Source organism: Brassica napus, chromosome C4 (genome assembly GCF_020379485.1).
Source record: "Brassica napus cultivar Da-Ae chromosome C4, Da-Ae, whole genome shotgun sequence".
Taxonomy (NCBI): Eukaryota; Viridiplantae; Streptophyta; class Magnoliopsida; order Brassicales; family Brassicaceae; genus Brassica; species Brassica napus.
Window position 1 is genome coordinate 60863997 of NC_063447.1, and position 22159 is coordinate 60886155.

At 37.7% G+C, this 22159-nt stretch overlaps 3 protein-coding genes, 1 non-coding gene and 1 pseudogene across 4 annotated transcripts; 1 reads left to right on the top strand and 4 right to left on the bottom strand.

Moving 5' to 3' along the window:
* Window positions 1–635: 635 nt before the first annotated feature.
* On the top strand, window positions 636–1731 carry LOC106394153 (zinc finger protein 8-like). Its single transcript, XM_013834749.3, has one exon. The coding sequence runs from the start codon at window positions 675–677 to the stop codon at window positions 1524–1526; it is 852 nt and encodes a 283-aa protein (XP_013690203.2). The 5' UTR covers window positions 636–674; the 3' UTR covers window positions 1527–1731.
* A 7380-nt stretch (window positions 1732–9111) lies between these two features.
* Window positions 9112–13882, bottom strand: LOC106395314 (probable protein kinase At2g41970). The gene is made up of 8 exons (XM_013835813.3): window positions 13623–13882; window positions 13278–13457; window positions 12947–13200; window positions 12690–12816; window positions 12313–12586; window positions 12014–12146; window positions 11833–11919; window positions 9112–11549 (listed from the first exon to the last, which is right to left on the bottom strand). The coding sequence occupies exons 2-8, from the start codon at window positions 13375–13377 to the stop codon at window positions 11424–11426; spliced, it is 1101 nt and encodes a 366-aa protein (XP_013691267.1). The 5' UTR covers window positions 13378–13457; window positions 13623–13882; the 3' UTR covers window positions 9112–11423.
* Window positions 10161–11006, bottom strand: LOC106394152. Its single transcript, XM_013834747.3, has 5 exons — window positions 10881–11006; window positions 10744–10794; window positions 10534–10585; window positions 10405–10463; window positions 10161–10316 (listed from the first exon to the last, which is right to left on the bottom strand). Exons 1-5 carry the CDS (start codon window positions 11004–11006, stop codon window positions 10161–10163), a joined length of 444 nt encoding a protein of 147 aa, XP_013690201.3.
* Window positions 13883–14111: 229 nt separating the features above from the next.
* LOC106391743 lies at window positions 14112–16869 on the bottom strand (annotated as a pseudogene).
* A 59-nt stretch (window positions 16870–16928) lies between these two features.
* On the bottom strand, window positions 16929–17010 carry TRNAS-GCU. The gene has a single exon. It is a non-coding gene; the product is annotated as a tRNA-Ser (tRNA).
* Between the last annotated feature and the right edge of the window lie 5149 nt (window positions 17011–22159).

A 22159-nucleotide genomic window follows, 5' to 3' on the forward strand; every position in this document is an offset into this window, starting at 1 on the left:
AATTATTAGCATCATTCAATGATCATGCATGTCCAAGGACCACCTCTCTCTCTTTCTTGTAAATTTTTGCACCAGTCGGACAAAACATCCAAGAGAGTAAAAATCTGGTCCTTGAGAGAGAGAGCTATCTTTAATCAGGTCTCTCTCTTATCTCTAGTCTATTAGTAGTAAAATTCATGTACTTAATACGTAGACATAATAACCAAATGGCTAGTTCATGGTGTAAAATAGTACATACCTAACTTCACCGTGGTTACCTACGAACTCTTACTCTATATAGTTCACATCCCATTAGTTATATATTTAGTTAATTAGTTTTGAGTTAAACTTAAATTAAAATTAGAAGTACATAAGGAATCAAGTGTGGTCGGTATCTAATGTGTATACATAATAGATCTTTTACATGTTCCAAAGATTATTTTGAACTATTTTTATTTATTTCTGCACAAAACTAGCATTTTAAATTCTTTAAAGAACATGTAAAAAAAATCCTTTAAAGAACAAAACAAATACTACTATACATGCGAGTGATGTGAATCACTTGGGTGGATAAAAGTAAAATTGTGATATATATACCCACGGGAAATATAACAATTAATTACCTTAAAAAGAATTTTAGAAAACCTCTTTATGTTTCACAAAAAAAAAAAAAAAAAAAAAACCTCTTTATATTAATGCAAAACCTCATCTCTTGTCTTCCTGTCTCTGAAACAGCCAACCTCTCAAACTCATTCATTCCTCACTCTCTTTCTTCCATGGACGAAACAAATGGACGAAGAGAAACTCACGATTTCATGAACGTCAACGTTGAATCTTTCTCTCAGCTTCCTTTCATCCGCCGTACTCCTCCCAAAGAAAAAAGCTCCATTATTCGTCTCTTCGGCCAAGAACTCGGCGGAGACAACTCCTCCGATGCTCAACAAGAAGACTTCTATGTAGATTCTTCCGAAACCACAACGACCAAGATCAACGAAGAGAGCTCTGAGAATGTCAAGAACAAGGACAAGGACAAAGACAAGGAGAAAGACAACAGCAATAACAGGAGATTCGAGTGTCACTACTGTTTCAGAAACTTCCCAACTTCTCAAGCCCTAGGTGGACACCAAAACGCTCACAAACGCGAACGTCAACACGCCAAACGCGGTTCTATGCCATCATACCTTCATCATGCTGACCATCACCACGTCTACGGCTTTGTCAACAACCATCACCACTGTCACTATCCCACGTGGACGACGGAAGCTAGATTCTACGGTGGTGGAGTAGGAGGAAACCAAACGCCGTCGTATTACTCACGCACTCTTCTTCCTCCTCCTTCTTCTTCTAACCCACCGACGATCAACGGAAGTCCGTTGGGTTTGTGGCGTGTACCACCACCTTCAACGTCAGCAAACGCTATTCATGGCGTTTACTCAGCTTCACCAGCGTTTAGAACGCATGAGCAGAAGCGTAAAGAGCCGAATTGGCCGTACAGATTGATGAAACCTAATGTGCAAGATCATGTGAGTCTCGATCTTCATCTTTGACACTTTGTTTTTGGTATCCATCATCACTTTAACTTAGCCGTGATGAGACTTGTTTGAACGGTAAAGCCTATTCTTCTGCGAGTCTTGGAGGAAAAAAAGAATACAAAACTAAGGAGAACCAACATAATGTGTAGATCTTGAACCTTTTCAGTTTTGAGTTTATATTGTTATGATTATTATTAAGGAATAATATTTGATTTAATTAGTATAATTTATTAGATCTTGAACCTTTGAGGAATTTTCAGTTTTGAGTTTATATTGTTATGATTATTATTAAGGAATAATATTTGATTTAATTAGTATAATTTATTCATGCATTTTCCTCTGAATCAGTGTTCAAGAAAGCGATAATTAATGGGCGGTGATACAACACCTAACATCTAAAAAAGTTTAATCGGAAGCTGAAATTATTACTTAACCGGTATGAATGTTTACAAAATATAATAATATATTCCTTCTGTGTTCCCAAAAGTATTTATTCCCGAAAGTATCTATTCCCGAAAGTAAGATTTTTTAAAGTGTTCACGCTTATTAAAAAATCAATAAATGTTTATAATTTAATTTTTCTTTTACTTTATTATACACTTTCCAATAACTTTTCACCAATGAAATTTAATCAATTCAAATATTTTCATTTAATGTTTCTTAAAAGTATAAAAAAATTACCTTAAACATATAGAAAATCTATCTTTGTGGAACAAATAAAAAATCTGAAACATTTTACTCTCTCTGTTTCTAAATATAAGACTTTTAGTATGTTTCACACAGATTAAGAAATAATAAATACACACTTTCTAATCATTTATGTTTAATGTTTACTCTGAATATTTTTTTTTTTAAATTGTTGTAACTAAACCAATTCCCACTTACCAATATTTGAACGTCTTTTTTAACCAATCAAGTTTGAAGAAAAGTAAAATTGTCTTTTCCCAAAAATTTACATTTAAATAAATCATTGTAAAAGTAATTGTAAATCAGTTGATTTAACTTTAAAAAAGATAAAAAAAATGTACAAAATTCTTCTTTGTGGAACACGAATAAAACATAGAAAATCTTATTTTTAGGAACATAGATAGTTTTTAGTTTCGGGAACGGAGGGAGTACTAAATATAACAATATAGTATTAGATATATTTGAACGATGGTTTGAATAATACATTTATCCCAAAATAAATCATCAGTTCATTTCTGAATTCTGTTATATGGCTTCAAGATTCTAAATAGGAACATTAAATTAAGTGTCGTGGAAGACATACATAAGCACGTACTTTCTCTGTTGTAGCAGTCAAGAAAATTCAAGTCTCGATCAATATGTGTCATTAAGTCAAATTTGTATGTCTTTTAAAACAATTAAAACCCTCAAATCTCTTAAGATCCAAACGTTCAGTCTATGTTTTACCAAACGATCTTTTACCGAATCAAGAGCCAAAGAAGAAAGCTCTTGATGTTGATGATGATGAATGATTCGGTGACTGTGGGGATCACTGAAGACAATGGACAAGACAAGAGGGGAAAGAGAGAGAAAGAGAGTTGAGAAGTGAAAGTGGTCCATGTTACAAATGTAGAGTTAGCCAAAGAGAGCTTTCACATCTCAACACACAGAACCTAAAGCCTTTCCTCAAAAGATTTCTTCTTTAGTTTCTTTACAGACTTTTTTGGGGCATTTCAAAGAGAATTATCAATCAAGCTGTCTACCAATTTGTTCACTCTACACATACACCATAATCATTAACTTGAAAGAACATGACCATGTTTCTTGCTAATAGCCTCCAGAGAATAGAGTTTGATAGAAGCACATACACCTTTACAGTAACAAAGGCCTAGAAGAATCATAAGTTATTAATCTCCTATCTCCTTAGAAGAAGCAATGATATCAATCATCGTACCTAACATGTGCCTTTATGTGTTACACTAATCAAAACATTAAAGACAACCGTATGCACCTATGACTTTTGTTTTAGACCAAGAAGTTTAAAAGCTAGAGTTTTCTAGTTTTGGCATGTCTTCAGTCACCGATTGCCTCGCACCATATTTAGAAGATAAAAATCAACAACTATTGATATGCTTGTTTGCATTATAATTACCAACTGGTGCATATCATACCAAAGCTAACCGATATATAAAGGCTAAAAGACAGATAATCTCACTTGATCACCTCTTCTAGGAAAGGATATGAAAAGGGTAATTACCGCCCAAACGACAAGTTTATATATTATTGAGGCTAAAATGCAGTTTAATTAGAAGTCTATTATATACAACAACTGTGATTGATTATGTCTTGTAATATGGTAAGCTTAATTCTCTAATTAATTATATCATAAAAAGTTGTAGCAATCACGATTGGTATTATCTAACTAATTAAGTTATACAACCAATCCTATAGTCTATAAACATATTGTTGTGATAACAAATGACCAAACTCAGCCCGTCAAAAGATTTTACAGCCAAGTCTTATGGATTGTTTTTGAACAAACTGGATGCAGCATCACATGGGGAAAAAGACAGATATGCCCTAGTCGAGACAGTTGTTTGGATAACAAAGCTGAAGAGAGTCTAAACCAGAGAACACAGTACATCTGCGAATTACGTGATGGTTTTATCAAATTATGGAAATTTAAGGATATATGGTGTCAAAGAGTTAACATATCAAGAGCAGCTAGAGAAGGACCCCACCAAAGTTAATGCAATGTAGAAGGAAAGCATGTGATGAACAAAATGATAAAAGAAGCACATAATAAAGACGTGTGAAGAGCATACACGTACATTATGTAAAAACCTTAGGACCACTTTTTCTCTGCTCACTTGTCTCTTTTTTAGATATGTAAAAAGGACTAGTGGAATTTAAGGAACATCGGCCCACAACCCTAGGAAAGTTGCAACTTGAGGATGATGATAGTTCTAACTGTACACATCTCAAAACACCCCTTTCAGAATAGAACTCACATTCTGAGGATACACAAACGATGCAAGCTTCCAAAATGGTGGCCTTGTTTTGGTAACCAAAGCTAACATAAAGTTACACCGACCCTATCTATCCAGACCATGTGGTTAGTCCTTTAGACTCTGGTTGCTTATTACTATACTAATTTTCAAAAATATGATGTTATGTAAGGATTCAAGGAAAACGTATTAAAATTTATGAAGTTGGATTAATATGTACAAAGTAGCCACTGAGAAGACACTATTCATGTAGTTACATGACTGCTTGTAAAATGAACCAGGAAGATATTGTTAATAATCATTGTAATAGTTACATTATATGACTTGATTGTAAAGAAACCAACCCTTGATAGTGCTTACCACTAGCCCAAGACCGTAATACCCGAGAACCCGAAAAAACCGAGAGAATTTCTAAGTATGAAGAATAATATGGAAGAACTCTCAAAAAATTTAGAGAACTTTGAGTAGAACACACTTTCTTTAAAAAAAACTTTCTTATTATTACAATTGTTCAACTTCTTGTGTTATGTAACAAATGAGAGAAGAGAGAGCTATTTATAGGCTCCAAAAGTACAAAATATCTTACAAACCTTATCTTAATCTCTAGAACTCTCAACCATAATATCTAGATTTTTTTTACTAATACTTATCCAAAAGAGATCTCTAGAACACTTGAGGAGGTGATGATTTTTTATGATTTTTCTAGAAAGATTCTAGAACCTTAACTTAACTTTGGGTTAAGCCAAATAAGATTATTGGAACCCATAATTAAGGATAGCCCAAAATCATGTTTAACTTCAATACTCCCCCTTAAACTTGATTTTGTCCACCATTCCGAGCTTCGAGCGGAGTATCTCGAACTGACCTTTTGGTAATGACTTGGTGAAGATATCAGCAATGTTGTCCTCGCTTCGAATCTCCAATGCTTCAATTGTTCCATCAAGCACTTTCTCTCTTATGAAATGATGTTCCAATTCAATGTGCTTCGTCCTTCCATGGAACACTTGATTATTTGCCAGCTTGATAGCACTTTGATTATCTCCATAGATGGTAACCGATTTATTTATTGGCTCAAACAAGTCTTCAAGGAGTCTTCGAAGCCATATACATTCTTGGGCTGCGAGTGTTGAGGCTTTATACTCTGCTTCGGTAGTGGACAGAGACACCGTTGCTTGTTTCTTGCTGCACCATGAAATGCTTGTGTCTCCACACAAGAACACAAAACCCGAAGTTGATTTTCGATCATCTAGATCTCCACCAAAGTCAGCATCTGTGAAACCATGAAGAGAAACCTTGGCATTATACTTGTACATCAATCCCATGCCAAGTGTTGTCTTCACATACTTCAATATCTTCTTTGCTGCTTCTAGATGTGGCTTCCTTGGTTCCTGCATAAACCGGCTTACAAGGCCAACCGCAAAGGCAATATCTGGTCTTGTAATGGTTAAGTATAAAAGACTTCCAACAAGAGAGCGATAAGGTCGAGGATTGGCTAACAAGGATCCTTCATCGCGTTTGAGCCTTATGTTAGTATCCAGTGGAGTAGAACGTACCTTTCCTTGGTGTACTCCAAACCTGTCAACAATCCTTTTTGCATAACCTTGTTGGCCGATGAATATTCCATCCTTTACCCTCTCGACCTCTAGACCAAGAAAGTGATTAAGCTCGCCTAACTTCTTCATCTCAAACCTCACCGACATATCCTCTTGTAGACGAGCAATTTCAACATCGTCATTTCCAGTAATGATCATATCATCCACGTAGAGGAGAACTGCTACATGAGCTCTTCCACTTCTCTTGAAGAATAGGCTTGGATCAGCACTTGATGCCATATACCCGCAAAACTGGAGAAATTGAGCAAGCTTTCCATACCAAGCTCGTGGAGCTTGTTTTAACCCGTACAAGGCCTTCTTTAGCTTGCACACATGGTTAGGATACTCTTGTGATTCAAAACCAGGTGGTTGCTCCATAAATATTTCTTTATCAAGCTCACCATAGAGAAAATAATTCTTCACATCTAACTGCCATAATTTCCATCCAAAGCTTGCAGCTAAAGATAAGAGTGAGCGTACCGTAGTCATCTTTGCTACTGGACTGAAGGTCTCATCATAATCTTCTCCGTACTTCTGAGAGAATCCTCGAGCAACCAACCTTGCTTTGTATCTATCAATGCTCCCATCTGCTTTTCGCTTTAGTCGATACACCCATTTACAAGAAACAGGCTGAGCATCCTTGGGTTTCGGAACCAAATTCCAAGTTTCATTTTTCATGAGAGCATTAATCTCCTCCTTCATTGCGGTCATCCATTCCTCAACTCCTTTTGCTTCTTCATAAGATGATGGTTCATCTTCATCTAGAGGAGCTGCAAAGTAACAAGAGTAAGTAGTGACGAACCTTTCATCTCTGAACCGAGCGGGTTTGACAATGTTCCTTTTTGGTCGTTGATTGGCGACAGAATCATGATCATGATCCTCTTCTTCATCTTGGTCAATGCTCCCCCTTTCACCTTGAGTCTCCTTTTCAAAGCTTTCATTATTACTTGGAACTTCAATAATTTGTTCATCAGTCTTGGAAGAACCTGTACCATTTTGCTCAGCCAAGACTTGAGGTGTTTCATAGTAGGATGAAACTTCGTCAAAGACAACATCACGAGACACTGTGTATTTATGTGTCTCTGGATCCATACACCTCCAGCCCTTCCGTTGTTCATCGTAACCGACAAAGATACACTTCTTAGCCTTTGCTTCCAACTTTGTTCTTTGAGAGTCGAACACATGGACGTAGCAGACTGATCCAAATATCCTGAGATGCTTCACTGTTGGCTTCTTCCCGTGAATCATCTCGTAAGGCGACTTCATATTGTTTGGACTGAGTGGCATCCGGTTGATGACATAAGCTGCACATCTCATGCCTTCTGCCCATAAAGCCTTAGGCAAATTCTTGTCATGTAGCCAGCTTCTGCACGTCTCGGTTAGATGTCTAATCTTTCTTTCTGCTACTCCATTTTGTTGAGGTGTATACGGGCATGTATATTCTCTCTTAATACCATTCTTTTGGCAAAAAGAGAGGAACTCCTTTGACATAAATTCTCCTCCATTATCCGTCCTTAGAGTCTTTAGCTTCCGACCAAACTCTCCTTCCACAGTAACCTTGAATTCTTGAAATCTTTGAAATACTTCTGATTTTTCCTTCACAAAGTATACCCAAGTGTACCGTGAGAAATCATCTACGAACAACAACATGTAGCGAAACCCGGAATAGGAGGATGTTCTTGTTGGACCCATCAAATCACTATGGACCTTCTCCAATGGACCGCTGCATCTTGAGGTTGAATGATCAAATGGAAGTCTATGTGACTTTCCATATTGACAACCTTCACAAATTTTTCCTCCATCTTGAATCTTCAATTTTGGAAGCCCATGAACCAAATCTTTATTCACCATGACCTTAAGCTTGGTCATATTTATATGGCTAAGTCTAGCGTGCCAGATGGAAGCATTGTCATTCGTACTCATCTTCTCCACATAGGCATGTGAGGCCGATAAAACATATAAATCTTTGACGCGTGCTCCAGTGTGAACAACATCCGCCTTTAATTCTTTAATATTCCTTAAGAACTTAACGTCTCTTGGGCCAAATAGAATATAGTTACCTGAGTCGACCGCATTCACCACCGAAAGAAGATTCTTCTTTACTCCAGGGACATGATACACATTCTTGAGGGTGATCGGTTCCTCATCATCTCCTTTAATGACAACAGTCCCTTCCTTCTCAACTCGATGGATTGAATTATCAGCGGTAATAATGGCTTCTTTTCCGTCATGACGTTGAAGACTAGAAAATAACTTCTCATCTCCGGTAATATGATGGCTACAACCCGAGTCTACAATCCAATCATTTCTCAAGTTCTTAGTTGTGGGTGTACCTGGATGTGTAGCCTCCACCGTGAAACATTTCCCCCATTCTTCGTCTTCCGTATGACTTTTTGACTCCACCATATTTGTTTCCTTCAACTTGACTCGACAATCCCTTTTGAGATGCCCAAGCTTTCCACACCGGTAGCACTTGAACTTTTTCTTATCCATAGAAAAGGTCTTTCACTTTCATCATTGTACCTTGAACCTCCATCTTTGTTTTTCGCCTTGAAGCTTTGTTGTCTCCGAGCTACAAAGGCGCTTCCCGAGTCATCATTAATTTTGACTCCTGACATTTGCATGGCTAATGACTCTTGCGAAGCTAGCAAATTTTCAAACTCTTCCAAGGAAGGCTGTGTAGCCCATCCTTAAACCGAAGTCACAAACGGTGTATATTCAGGCCGTAGACCTCGAATGATAGACCGCTTCAACCGTGCTTCAGAAATTGACTCCTCCGGATTTAGAGTATTAATCTCAGAGCATAGGTTCTTTACCTTAATAAAAAACTCCGAGATTGAAGACTCCCACTGCTTCGCATTCGCAAGCTCATTCTCTAATAATTGTAGCTTGGCCTCATTCTTCTTGTTGAACAGTTGATCTAAAGCTTGCCAAATGGAACTAGCGGAAGTACATCTTGAGAAATGCTCAAATATACTTGAAGATATGGACCTCTTCAAAGCAAACTCCGCCTTGGCATTCTTCCGTGTCAACTTCTTTGTCGCTTCCGGGGTTGCAACATTTCCCCTTGGTGGTGTTGTGTTGTTACCACCGACGACATCCCATAAGTCCTCACTCACCAGGTATGACTCCATGCATGACTTCCATAACCGGAAGTTAGATTGGTTTAGGATTTCCATTCCCAATCCAACAACACGACCCGTTGATTCCATACTTAGAATAGACCCGAGCTCTCTTTAAAAACCGATCTTGATGAGCACAAGATTAGCTTGGCTCTGATACCATGTAAAGAAACCAACCCTTGATAGTGCTTAGCACTAGCCCAAGACCGTAATACCCGAGAACCCGAAAGAACCGAGAGAATTTCTAAGTATGAAGAATAATATGGAAGAACTCTCAAAAGATTTAGAGAACTTTGAGTAGAACACTTTTTCTTTAAGAAAAACTTTCTTATTATTACAATTGTTCAACTTCTTGTGTTATGTAACAAATGAGAGAAGAGAGAGCTATTTATAGGCTCCAAAAGTACAAAATATCTTACAAACCTTATCTTAATCTCTAGAACTCTCAACCATAATATCTAGATTTTTTTTACTAATACTTATCCAAAAGAGATCTCTAGAACATTTGAGGAGGTGATGATTTTTTATGATTTTTCTAGAAAGATTCTAGAACCTTAACTTAACTTTGGGTTAAGCAAATAAGATTATTGGAACCCATAATTAAGGATAGCCCAAAATCATGTTTAATTTCAATATTGATAAGCTGCTCAGCCAGGCTAGTAGAATAGATTCTTGTTTATCTGTGCTGATTTCATTTTACCTATTCTTTCAGAGTTCGAGAGAGGTAATATTCTTCGATATGGCAGGTGAGCATAGAGATCCCATAATGTGAAGCACTTGAAGATGCATAATACGAGGTAACTGTCAGCTGATCAAATATTGTTACAAGATCAAAAAGTTCAAGTGCTTTCTTGAAAGAAAACATACAGATGTATATACATAATACATGAGAACTCATGGACATAACACTTCTTTGGGGTAATATAAAACAGAGAACTCCAACAGCTAATTATAATCCCACAGGTTCAAAATACAGCCCTTTCACAATATTTCAGGACAATGGGGCATGCATTTAATCACTAACGCAGGACATATTGATAATGCACATTTAGGCACAAAGTGAAGCAAGTCACCAAAGAAGATCCTGTTACCTCCAAAGGCAGCCCCTACACCTGAATATCCTAACAGCAATGGAACCTACAAGTAAAAGCTATAAGTGAGAAGCAAAAGAACATTCATATGAAGAAGTCCAGAACTAGGAGACAAGGCAAGATCAAATACATACTCCTACAAGAAAGGAGAGCCGCTTTGACCCAGAAAACCGATTTTGAAGATCGGGTATCCCTGAAAGAGAAAAGAAACGAGATCCATGACATTGTAGAAATGATTTGATAACAAGGGAATCATGCGATACCTGTATTGAAAGCATGGACGGCACTAAGCAAGCCACCAATACCAGAGCCAGGCTATTGCACATTGGATAACCTAGTTAGAAACATAGTAGTTCTACATGCACAATCAGATAAATTCGATTTCCACGTTGTCAAAAAAAGCTGATACATGTCACGGTAGTACCAAACCAAAACATTACTAAAGGAAAACTCAAAACCAAACCAAAACTGACCACAGCAGCAGCATCATGCAGAACTGAAGTGATGGTCCATTCTCCTTTCTCCTGATGACAAGAACAAAAGAAACTGTTTTTTTTTCAGACACCATCATAACTAAAAAAAAGCACTGAAACAAACTTTGACAGCTCACTGGATTAGGGTTTAAGAGGGAAAGGCAACGAGGACACCGAGCAGAACCAAGACCAGGGTTCATTGTCGTATCATAATCAAGATTCCCACCCCTCAGCTTCTCTTCGTATACTTCTCTCGTTCCCATGATCTCCTCTCTCTCAATCGCCGATCACCTGCTCTCTCCCCTGAACATGCTCCACCGTCGCTACACCATCAATGGGCCTTATGGGCTTCGTTATCTCGGCCCAAAGATAAACTCTCCTGAACACACTCAGAAGATAGAAAAGATCATAAACAGTCCTCGAGGGTTTTGGTTTCAATGAGCTCAGAAAAGAGAAACAGAGTACATCGTTTTTTAATTTGTATCTGGCAGCTAATTTAATATTTCATGCTGGCTTCTTACAACCAAAAAGAGAGAGATTGCTTTAAACCATTGAAAATTGTAAGTTACATTCGATTTAAGTAACAACATCTTATATAACCAACAATCATTTTTGTTTGAACAGAAAAAAGGCTTAACAACAACAACAACAAAAACAAGAGAAATGGTGATTTGGTTAATTTAGGAAGTACACTCGGGACCAGCCGGTCTAGAGTTGAGAAGAGGCTGTAGTGCCTTTACAACGATTGTCATGTTTGGTCTGAAGTCTGCTTCGTACTGTACACACAAGGCCGCCACGGCTGCTAACTGTCCGACCACACAAAAATGAAAAGTCAACATTACAAAACTAAACCAAATCAAACATCCTTAGTCATCAACTTAGAATTGATGCCTGTAGGCTGTAGCTAGTATTCAATATGAGTCATGAAAGAAATGTTCTAATTGCATTCACACACTCGAACATATTTGATTCTTAATTTACGCAAATTTTCCGTCTAAGCGGCAAACCGGTTATAAACGAAACGATTTTTTTTAAAAAATAATATCAAAATATCTTTTTATTGTTTGAAAAATAAAATGTAGAACGGACCTTGGCGACTGCTTTGGGAGGGAAGTCATTATTAAGCTTAGGATCTATGCATTGTTTAACTTTGTCTTCACTTAACCTCGGAGTTGCCTGCCCATAGCAAGACAAGTAAAAGAGTTTATTATTAACAATGGTAGATATGGACCTCTTTCGTACATATTTACTTTGACAATGTGTTACACACCCAAGTAACAAGACTTTGTTGGCCTTTAGGCATGGTATGATCTACAGGTTTTCTTCCCGTCAAGAGTTCCAAAAGCACAACACCAAAACTATACACATCACTCTTCTGCGTTATCTGCCCCGTCATAGCATACCTGAAAACAAGAACAAACTTTACGTTATCAAAAACATTCTGAGTGCTAAAAATGCATGCAAATACTTTTTTTTTTTACAAGTTCTCTAAGATTTGGTTCGTTTAATATATTTGTTATTATATGAGATGATATAAAGATATGGATTAGTGGGTTTATGGTACAATACTCTGGAGCGTGATAGCCGAACGTTCCCAAGACACGAGTGGAGTGAAGCCTAGCCGCGGTATCGGAGGATGCGTTGGTCAAGTTGAAATCAGCCATTTTGGCGACAAAGTCATTAAACAACAAGACATTGCTCGACCTTACGTCCCTGTGTACTATTGGTGGCTGGACCTTCTCGTGAAGGAACTCCATCCCCTTGGCTGCTCCATACGCGATCTTGACCCTCTGGTTCCAGTTCAGCACTGGCCCTGGCTCAGCCCCTTGGACTCCCTTTCTCCCTAAATATTCGATCCATGTATATATATCTCACATACATATATATATATATATATATATAACATGAACTAAAATATTAGTAGTGAGAGTTGAATTTTTACGTACCGTGTAATACATCGTGTAAAGAGCCTTTGGTTGCGAACTCGTAGATGAGAATGCGGTTATTTGCTTCTAAGCAGTACCCCATCAACTCCACAAAATGTTCGTTTTTGAGCCGTGATACAACCGATAACTTGCCATTTTATAATTAATAGAAATTACATATAGGTTATAAACTACCATAATATATATTGACCTAATCAGACATACATGATCGATGTTTGAGCTGAAGGATCATCAGTTTTGTGATATTTAATGTGTACCTGTGAGGTGAAATCGGAGTCAGGTTCTTCAGAAGAGCTAGCGTCAAGCTTCTTGATAGCAACATCATCTCCATTATACTTGCCTTGGAAGACACGTCCATAAGAACCTTCACCGATCAGTGCCTTGTTGCCAAAGTTACTCGTCATTCTATTCAACTCATCCAATGCAACAGCAGGGATCTCTATGGGTAAAACCTTTGCAGGACCTCCTGATCTCGGTGCGTTCGTATTCCTCGGCTCCCCTCTATTTCCACCTATTCACAAAACGCAAAACGCTTGGTGGTGAAACTCATAGAACACATTAAACTCATAAAAAAATAAGGGATATTACCGCCAAAGTTAGGGTTTCCGGCCTTGTTAGGAGGGGCTGAATTATACTGGTTTGCGGGCGGACCGGCAGGTTCCTCATCCGCACCTCCGCAACAGAACATGTTTTTCAGATGTTGTGCTTTTGTCTTATTCTTGTGTTTTGGTTCTGTTTCTGTTAATCTGTTTTACCTGTTAATAACATCTGAAAAAATGTGTTATTAATTATGAATATTATGAATTTAAATTCATTTGTGAGATAACATATACATGGCAGAAAAATTATTACGCCTCATATTGAAGATGGAGGGACAAAACCTTGAAGAATCGTTGATTGTAAAAGAAGATGGAAGAGATTAGTGATTGTTACCTCAATTCTGCCATTAAATCAACCTTAGACAATGATGATGTTGATGATGATAAGATGAATACTTCAGAACGTGAAAAAAGATCTATTTCTAGGACGTTTGAATAAAAACTATGTGTGATTTCTGGGGAAGAAATTGGTTAGAATAAAAAAAAAGAAAGAACAAATTTTATTTGGAGAATTTTTGTAAGTCTCTCTCTCTGTTCAGCGATAAATTAGGGGGATAAAAAGACACATTTGCTTATATTAATCTTGTTATTAAAATGAATTTTAGTATAACCAACTTAGGATAATGTTAAGTGTTGCCTCCACGTCTTGCACGTCCTCTCCGGGACCATACTACTAAATTTATCTTTGTAATCATTTGGTTATACTCATAATTTATCATTTTGGTACGTAAAATGTTTTCTTGGCAAATGAAAAAAATCTCTCTCAGATCCAGCAACATTCAAATGAAGCTAAGTTACTGTAAGATTATATTTTCTTGTAAGATGATGAGGAAGAGTTATTATGGATCATACTGTATGATAAAACAAAATCAACAATCGATACAAGAACAGAACCAAAACTAAAGCTTGTCTGTCTCTGTCTTTGTCTTTGTTTTGTTCCAACAAATCAGGAAAATTTGCAAAACAATAAAAGATTGGTACCCATTCATGGTGAAAGAAGCTCTCAAAATTCTGCTATGTACATCATCCGTTTCAACTCCAAACAAAATCATCATCAGACAGCTTATTGCTTCAGCATCATGAATCATCATCATCAGCTACTCTTCTTTCCAAATCCTCCCAGTAACTCGCAGCTTGAGCTCTTCTTTATCACTACCAGAAAAGTACAAAGCCATGTTCCTAGGGATGATGAGTCCATCCTGACTATCTCTGACTTTCCTGTGACTGTCTCTGATGCTTCTCGGAATCCCTTGCCACGTCAGTTTACGGCTGTGAGCTCCAACTTCCAAGCTGTAACTAAACTTCTTAGCCTCCTTCTCGTCTCCCATTAACCTTAGAAACGCCATGTACACTGGTGCCGTCCCAAGCTGAAATGCCTCAAAGTGTAAGCAGAACTGTCTTCCAAAACAGTTGAACACCTTAAAGAAAACATCAGACAAGACAAGATTCAAGTCAAGTAGTGTAAACACAAGTTCTTTATCTGGACTAGTGTTCTAAAAATCGGTCTAGACGGCAACCAATAGGCAAATCATACCTAAACTAAACAACTTTTTCCAGAAAGATTTTTTTTAAAATCGGTCTAGACAGCGACTAGTAGGCAAATCGGACCTAAACTAAACAATTTTTCCAGACAGATTTTTTAAAAATCAGTCTATACAGCGACTATTAGGCAAATCGGACCTAAACTAAACAATTTTTCCAGAAAGATTTTTTTTAAAATCGATCTATACTAGTAGACAAATCGGACCTAAACTAAACAATTTTTTCACAAATATTTATTAAAGAATTGGTCTATACACTAAAAAAAATCGGTCTTAGCGCCTGCCTAATCAATAATCTAATATAAAACGCCTAACTACCACCTACCGATTTCTAGAACATTGATATGGACTAAACGCAAGTTCATATGATTACCGTAAGCATCCACGTAGCATTCTCAACCTCGTGAGGATTCGACTTGACATAACGGTGGTTGAAGGTGCAACCATCGTGCATATCGACTTTATGATCATCTTTGAGATGGTCAACAAGGGTTTGAATATCACCGGTCACCGAACACTCGGAGCCAGCGTAGGGACAGTTGTATGATCGAAACCTGCAGTGCTGCTCGTGCTTGAGCTTGCTGTAGTACGGGAAAATGTCGTGACACCCTAGACTTTGGAACCGGCATGGAACTTCTAACGATTCCGCAACTTTCTCGAGCGCCAAGCATCTTATGTTGCCGAGCTCGTAGCGGCATGTAGGGCACGTGTTGTGCACTTTCAGTTTGCAGTTTGAGCACAGTGTGTGGCCATTAGGGCACTGTATGGAAGTAACACACTTTAACTAAACAAAGAAGAATTAAAGAGGAACATTAGTGACATTACATACCTGAAAGATTGGAGGATACATAAGATTTGTACAAACTAGGCATTCGAGGAGCTCATAGACACCATTGCTTGAATGGAGTCCATGTTTTCCAATGGAGGCATTACCTGATCTTGCTGGTTTGTTGTTAGCTTCCACTTTAGACATCTTAACCTCATAATCTAAGCCTGTTGAGTTGGATTCTAGGGGCTTCTTTGAAAGCATTGCCACCAGGAGGAGCCATAGAGAGTCCAAAGCTTTGTTTATCTATGTTAGCAATCAAGTAAAACCAACTTGCTCTCTCGTGTTACAGATGATATACTCCTGCAGGAAAAGAAACAATGTAAGCTTATATAACAGTTCTTCACCAAAACCTCTAAGAAAATGAAATGTGAATGTTAATCATAGGCAAGTAGGTAACATGTTGTTGTTAAGAAAATTGAGGAAGAGTAGGTTAGGAGGAGGTAGATACTTGGTTGTTCACTTAATCAAGTATTTTTTTTTTCTTTATATCAGGAAAACAAGATGAAAATGATAATCTCTTAACAGTACTTCACCATAAGTCACATAAGTGTAGGTCAAACCTTATATAACTTGGTAGCCACTTGGTTTGAGAGAAAAAGGTTGATTTGAGCCTTTGGAAACTATTGTCACTATAAAGCTCATTCCTAGTCAGCTGAAAATTGCCAACATCATTGTTTCCTCAGCTCAGGTCCCTTGATTCTTCTAAATCCTTTCAAAATGAATTAAAAAAAAAAAACAGAATGGGATCAAGTAAAGAGTTTGATTGTTATTAGCATTGATTATTTGGAAATTTAAAAGAGAAACATCATGTTATGAACAATGTGATATGGAAGCTTATAAAAACAAAGACTCGAAAAAATTTAGCAAATTTTGAATTTCTCCATGCTGATATTTTCTAGATTCAGACAAAGACCATATTTTTAGACCCCTAGAGAAAACAGCACTCAAAATTTGGCAGAAACAAGACCAAAAATAGAGACAGAGAGAGAAACATTTACCCTCTGGAGAAAATTTCCAGGCGTGGCGGTGGCGTTCAGTTATGGAGGACTTTGTTTTCAGATTCAAAATGAGGAGATTGAAGAAGAAGAAGAGACGCGGATTAGACAAGCTACTAAATTAAAGACGGAGACAGACAGGAGATAGTTGTGTCCGTCCTGTCCTGTCTTGTTGTTTGGCTCGATGATGAAAGCCATTTAATGGTTTTGCTCTGTTTTACTTTTATCGCTTTATTACACTTTTTTTTTAAAAAGTAAAAAAAGCAAAAAAAAATCGTCGCCTGAGAGATTCGAACTCTCGCGGGCAGAGCCCATGTACTTAGCAGGCACACGCCTTAACCACTCGGCCAAAGCGACTTGTTGTTCATTCGACAAATTTAAAATTTTATATAGGATAATCATCAGTGACAGTAACCAAGAAGTAGCGACAACCTAGTTTCATGTTCGACTCACCAGATAGAATTGACTTTATAAGCAGCTTGTTTGATCCAAGAATGGTGTTTATGCTGGTGCTTTTAATTGAATCAATACAATAAAAGAATCTAAGTTGAATGATTAGATTCTTGAGGCTTAGGAGAAATAATCAATGAAGTCAAATGGGAAAAGAAGATAAAAGAGATTTCATATTGATTAAAGATTGCATTACAAAGATGTTTGAAGTGTAAAGTGAATCTATGAATCAATAAGATCTCTATGAAAATGTCTAAAGAGTCAAAATGAGAGAAGATGAAATTCCTTGCTAAAGAGAAGTGTCCCCTTATTTATACAAAGATATGTCTAGGGTTTTATAGCCAAATAGGCCTAGTTCCTTGTCTTATGGGTCTTGCTAGAGGATCAAGATCCACCCCCAACAATAAGCCCCCCAAAGTTCGTTGAGAGAGACGAAGTCGATCTCTGCGAACTTTATGAATAGGGTTTATTAGACAATGAACTAGACACATTCATGCCTATGACGGTTTAGGCGATTTTATTTCGAACTTGTGCCTAGTAATAAGCAAGTTTTCTTTAAACTCGTGCTTAGCGAAAGACGAGTTTACTTGACTCATGCTAAGACAGAGAGTTTACTGAGAGCTCGTGCCTAGTAGAAGGAGAGCTTCTGTAAACTCATGCCTAGTCAAAGACGAGTTTCTGTAAACTTGTGTCTAACAATAAGCGAGTCGACCACAAACTCGTGCCTAATAAAAAGCAAGTTCAATTTAAATTCGTGCCTAAAATACATGTTTACCGAACTATTGCCGACCCGAAGTCTCGTGTTGAGATCGTGTGTACCAAGCAAGTTGTTGGCTTGTGTGTTCGTCAGGCTATGATGACGTTGAGAAACGTTGTGGCTTGTGACAATTGTACCGCTTCCGACAAGCTCGTAGCTCAGGGCCATCCTTTCGAAGCATGAGGACATGATGATGGCAGTCACCTGTTGATTCTCTTTGGCTCAATGATCTAATCAACTCTGGTTCATAAAAAAAAGGATTAGATCACGACAAACCAAAAGAAATAAACAACTTTGCATAATCAATAGAACTTGTTTCTACTTAATGCTTGTGGGTTGCACATGATGATATAATAATTATAACTTATTAATATCATAAGTCTACCAATCAGCAAAGCAATAATGAGATGAGTGAACAAGTTTTTAGAATTGTTTAATTGTTTAAACCAAGGTCACAATGTTTACTGTGACACATGTATTTAATTTAAAATTGATTAAAGCTTCGGATATAATTTAATAAAAGAGCTTATCTTGAGTGAAGAAATGGTTGGAAGCAACGAGTGGTGACTTCTCAGGATCTTGTTGCCGAGGATACAAGAAGCAGCTCAAGAATTTGCTGAGTTGCAGGGAGCAACGACTTTGTGCCTTTGACGTGATGATCAGAGCTGTACTTGGGCTTCTCGAGACACTGCAATCTCGTCCTTGAACTTGTCCAATGGCTGATGAGATGGCCTTTTTCGACGGAGCTTGTGCCGGTTACGGCAAGCTTGTCTCGAGCGCCTGCTTGATGAGGAACCCATGTGTTGATTTTCTGCCAAGCTACGCTATCATCGTTGCGGGCATGAAGGCTTTTGCCGAGATCATGTGATCCCTACGCTCCCACGATCCAATAGAGATTCAAGGACTCACAGCTTCTCAAAATTCAACTGCCATATCGGGATGTGACCTCTAAGACCGCAGTTTCAGAGGGCTGAGATGACGAGGTTGTCGAAGCCTGTTACATTTCTTCGCACCTTCTGCTCACATGAAGTTCTTTGAGAGGATAAGAGTGGAGAGGTTTCTGCAGTGTAGCAGCATGTCCATCGTTTTCGACAAATCCACAGAGCTAAAGAACATGTTCTTCAACGCTCCAGGACTAACCACAGAGACAAAGAGGGTGTGAAGATGAAGCTTGAGCCGTGACAGCTCGGCGTTGAATCCAAGTCGCGTAGCTATATCAAGTCTTGATCTTTGTTGTAACTTGCGGGGAGCTTGGAGACGTTGCCGTTAGTGGAGGCTTCATCCTCGAAAAGAAACATGATGCTGTTGGCCGAGAAGAATAGCCAGAGATACATTAGAGCTTATACTGAGACTGTGACTGCGGTTTTGTCTGAGCGGGAAGCTCAAGCTCGATGCTCTCCACCGGCGAGCTCTTCTTGGACATGAAGCTTGTACCTTTGAAGTTCTCTGGTCCGGAGATACAGAACTGAACGAGTGTTCGGTGAAGGCTTAAGATGGAGATCGACGACGTCGAAGCTCAAGACTCTTCTCGGCCAAAGCTCAAAACTTGACCTTTCAGCTTCCCCTTGCTATCAAGGCGAGCTCAATAGAAGTGAAGAGTCTATTAAACGGTTATGTTGAGAGGAACATGGCATCTCCGAGGTCGCGGTCGCCGACAAGCTGATGAGCTGACTGAAGACTCTGAACGGAGAGCTCAAGCTCAAGGCTCACCGCCGCTGAGGTCTTCTCAGATGAAAAGCTCGTCACTTTTGTCTTGGCTTAATCATGCCACAGGCAGTTTCCGAATCAATGACGAAATCTGAACGCTTCTCCCTGAAAGCTCCTCGTTTTGCAATCAGATGGTGAGATACTTCTCCATGTTCCCTCTTGTTCTTCTTGTCGGCTTCGAAGTCGGAGGCGTGGTTGCCACAGCGACGAGACGACGAAGCTACGGGATGATTTGGTTCATCGTCACTGCTTTCTTCACGAAATTGGACCTTGCACGAGCTTGCGCGAGCTAAAGAATTTGGAGCTTGCACGAGCTAAAGAAACGACCTGACTTCCATGGCATCGACCAAAAGCGAGAAAGTTTTTGTCTTTACCGGGAGCGTCGCAAGATTCGGCTGATTCTCGACGAGAGTGACGGAGATTCTTCTCTTGGCGAGAGAATCTGACTGTACAGACGCCGATACCAGATATTGCCTCTGCCGCTTCGGTTGATGACTTGGAGCAGATTGCCACCGTTTCTGTGCGGCTCCATCGTCGGGGTCTAATCATGGTCGTCGCCGTCTCTCTTCTCACTCCGAGCCTTCGATTTTGGTTCAGACACACCTGAGCCGTCGATTTGGGGTGGGCTTGGAGCTTCGTCGTCGGGAACTCTCCGCCGCGAACAGCTTCTTCGTGAAGAGCTGAGGATGCGACCCGTCACTCTCCGCCGCTGGTTTCTTCGCTGCTCGTTTTGATGATTTGGAGCCGATGGACATTGTTCATGTACGGCTCCGTCGTCGGGATCTCGCCAGAGGGAATGACGAGGACGAGGTGATTACGTCATCTCTTGGGTTTCACTTGGGCTTTCAAAACAACCTTTTTTTAGGCCCAAACAGCTTGTGTTGTTTCAGGTGAAGATCAAATGTGGAAACCGACCAGATATATGGTTTTCTCCCAAGTTCGATTTGATTCGATGATAAGATAGTTCTCCTTGGCACCCTCCTTCTAGCGCCAACTGTTTGATCCAAGAATGGTGTTTATGCTGGTGGTTTTAATTGAATCAATACAGTAAAAGAATCTAAGTTGAATGATTAGATTCTTGAGGCTTAGGAGAAATAATCAATGAAGTCAAATGGGAAAAGAAGATAAAAGAGATTTCATATTGATTAAAGATTGCATTACAAAGATGTTTGAAGTGTAAAGTGAATCTATGAATCAATAAGATCTCTATGAAAATGTCTAAAGAGTCAAAATGAGAGAAGATGAGATCCCTTGCTAAAGAGAAGTGTCTCCTTACTTATACAAAGATATGTCTAGGGTTTTATAGCCAAATGAGACTAGTTCCTTATTTTATGGGCCTTGCTAGAGGATCAAGATCCACCCCCAACACAGCTGAACATAAGATGTCACGTAAAACAGCTTGACCAACGACTAAAAGTAATGTGACAAAAAATAACAAAACAGTTGATAAACATATGAAGTTATATTTCTCAAAAAAAAAAAAAACATATGAAGTTATTCAGACCAAATATCTTTGAGAAATTCATCTATGGCGCCAAAAAAGTTTTCAAACGAGCGAGGTGCACGTTAAGACGTCAAGCAGGTTCTTTTCTTAACACATGTACAATAACAATGAAAAAAACTAATAAAACAATTTTGGCTTAATGTGACATGATTGACAGCCCATTCCCACCTATTTCAATTAGGGATACAAGTACAACACACTGTCGTTCATCTCTTTTCTTTTCTTGTTATTGTTCATTTTTGTAAAATACTAAACTTACATAATACGTTAACAGGTTTCACATAACAAAACATAATATGTTTAATCTATATATGGGGACACATGTATTATTGGACCATGATGTAAGCATACATTAAGAGGTTGATTGTTTGTGGTTTTTGATTTAGTTTTTGGTTTTTGCTTTTGTAGAAACCATTTTTCATCCAATCAAGTTTTTGGTTTTAGTTTTTGTTTTTATAAAAACCATTTGAGTTGTCAATCAAGATTTTCAATAAATAGATTCCCTAAAATTTAGGGAATCTAGTTTTTGAAAAGTTTAACCAATTTATGAAGAAAAACCAAAAACCAACTTTTGTGAGCTTTTATGAAGAAAAACGAATTTTGATTTTTTTTGTAGAAACTACTACATTATAATTAATTAATAATTAATAAATAATATTTTCATAAAAATTAAAATTATCATAAAATATTTTGTACATTAGATATCATTTAAACAATAATGTGAAATATTTCAATTTGTGTTTCATATCTGTAAATAAATTTATATATTTTATAAATAATATTATTTAATTTTAAAACTTAGTTATTAGTTTCTATAAATAAAACAATTGAATAATTTTAATAATTATTAGTCATATTAAAAATAACAAAAAATTATAAAAACATAATATGTTTTATTAATAAAATATATTGTATAATCCTGAATTATAAAAATTGCCATTCAACTTTAAGAAAATATAAATAATTTATACAAGAAAATTTATAATTAGTTTCAAAATTTTATGTTTTTTTATTTTTGTATCATTTATAATATTTATATAAGAAAAACTATTTCTATTCAAGTTTTAAAAATTAAAATAATTTATACA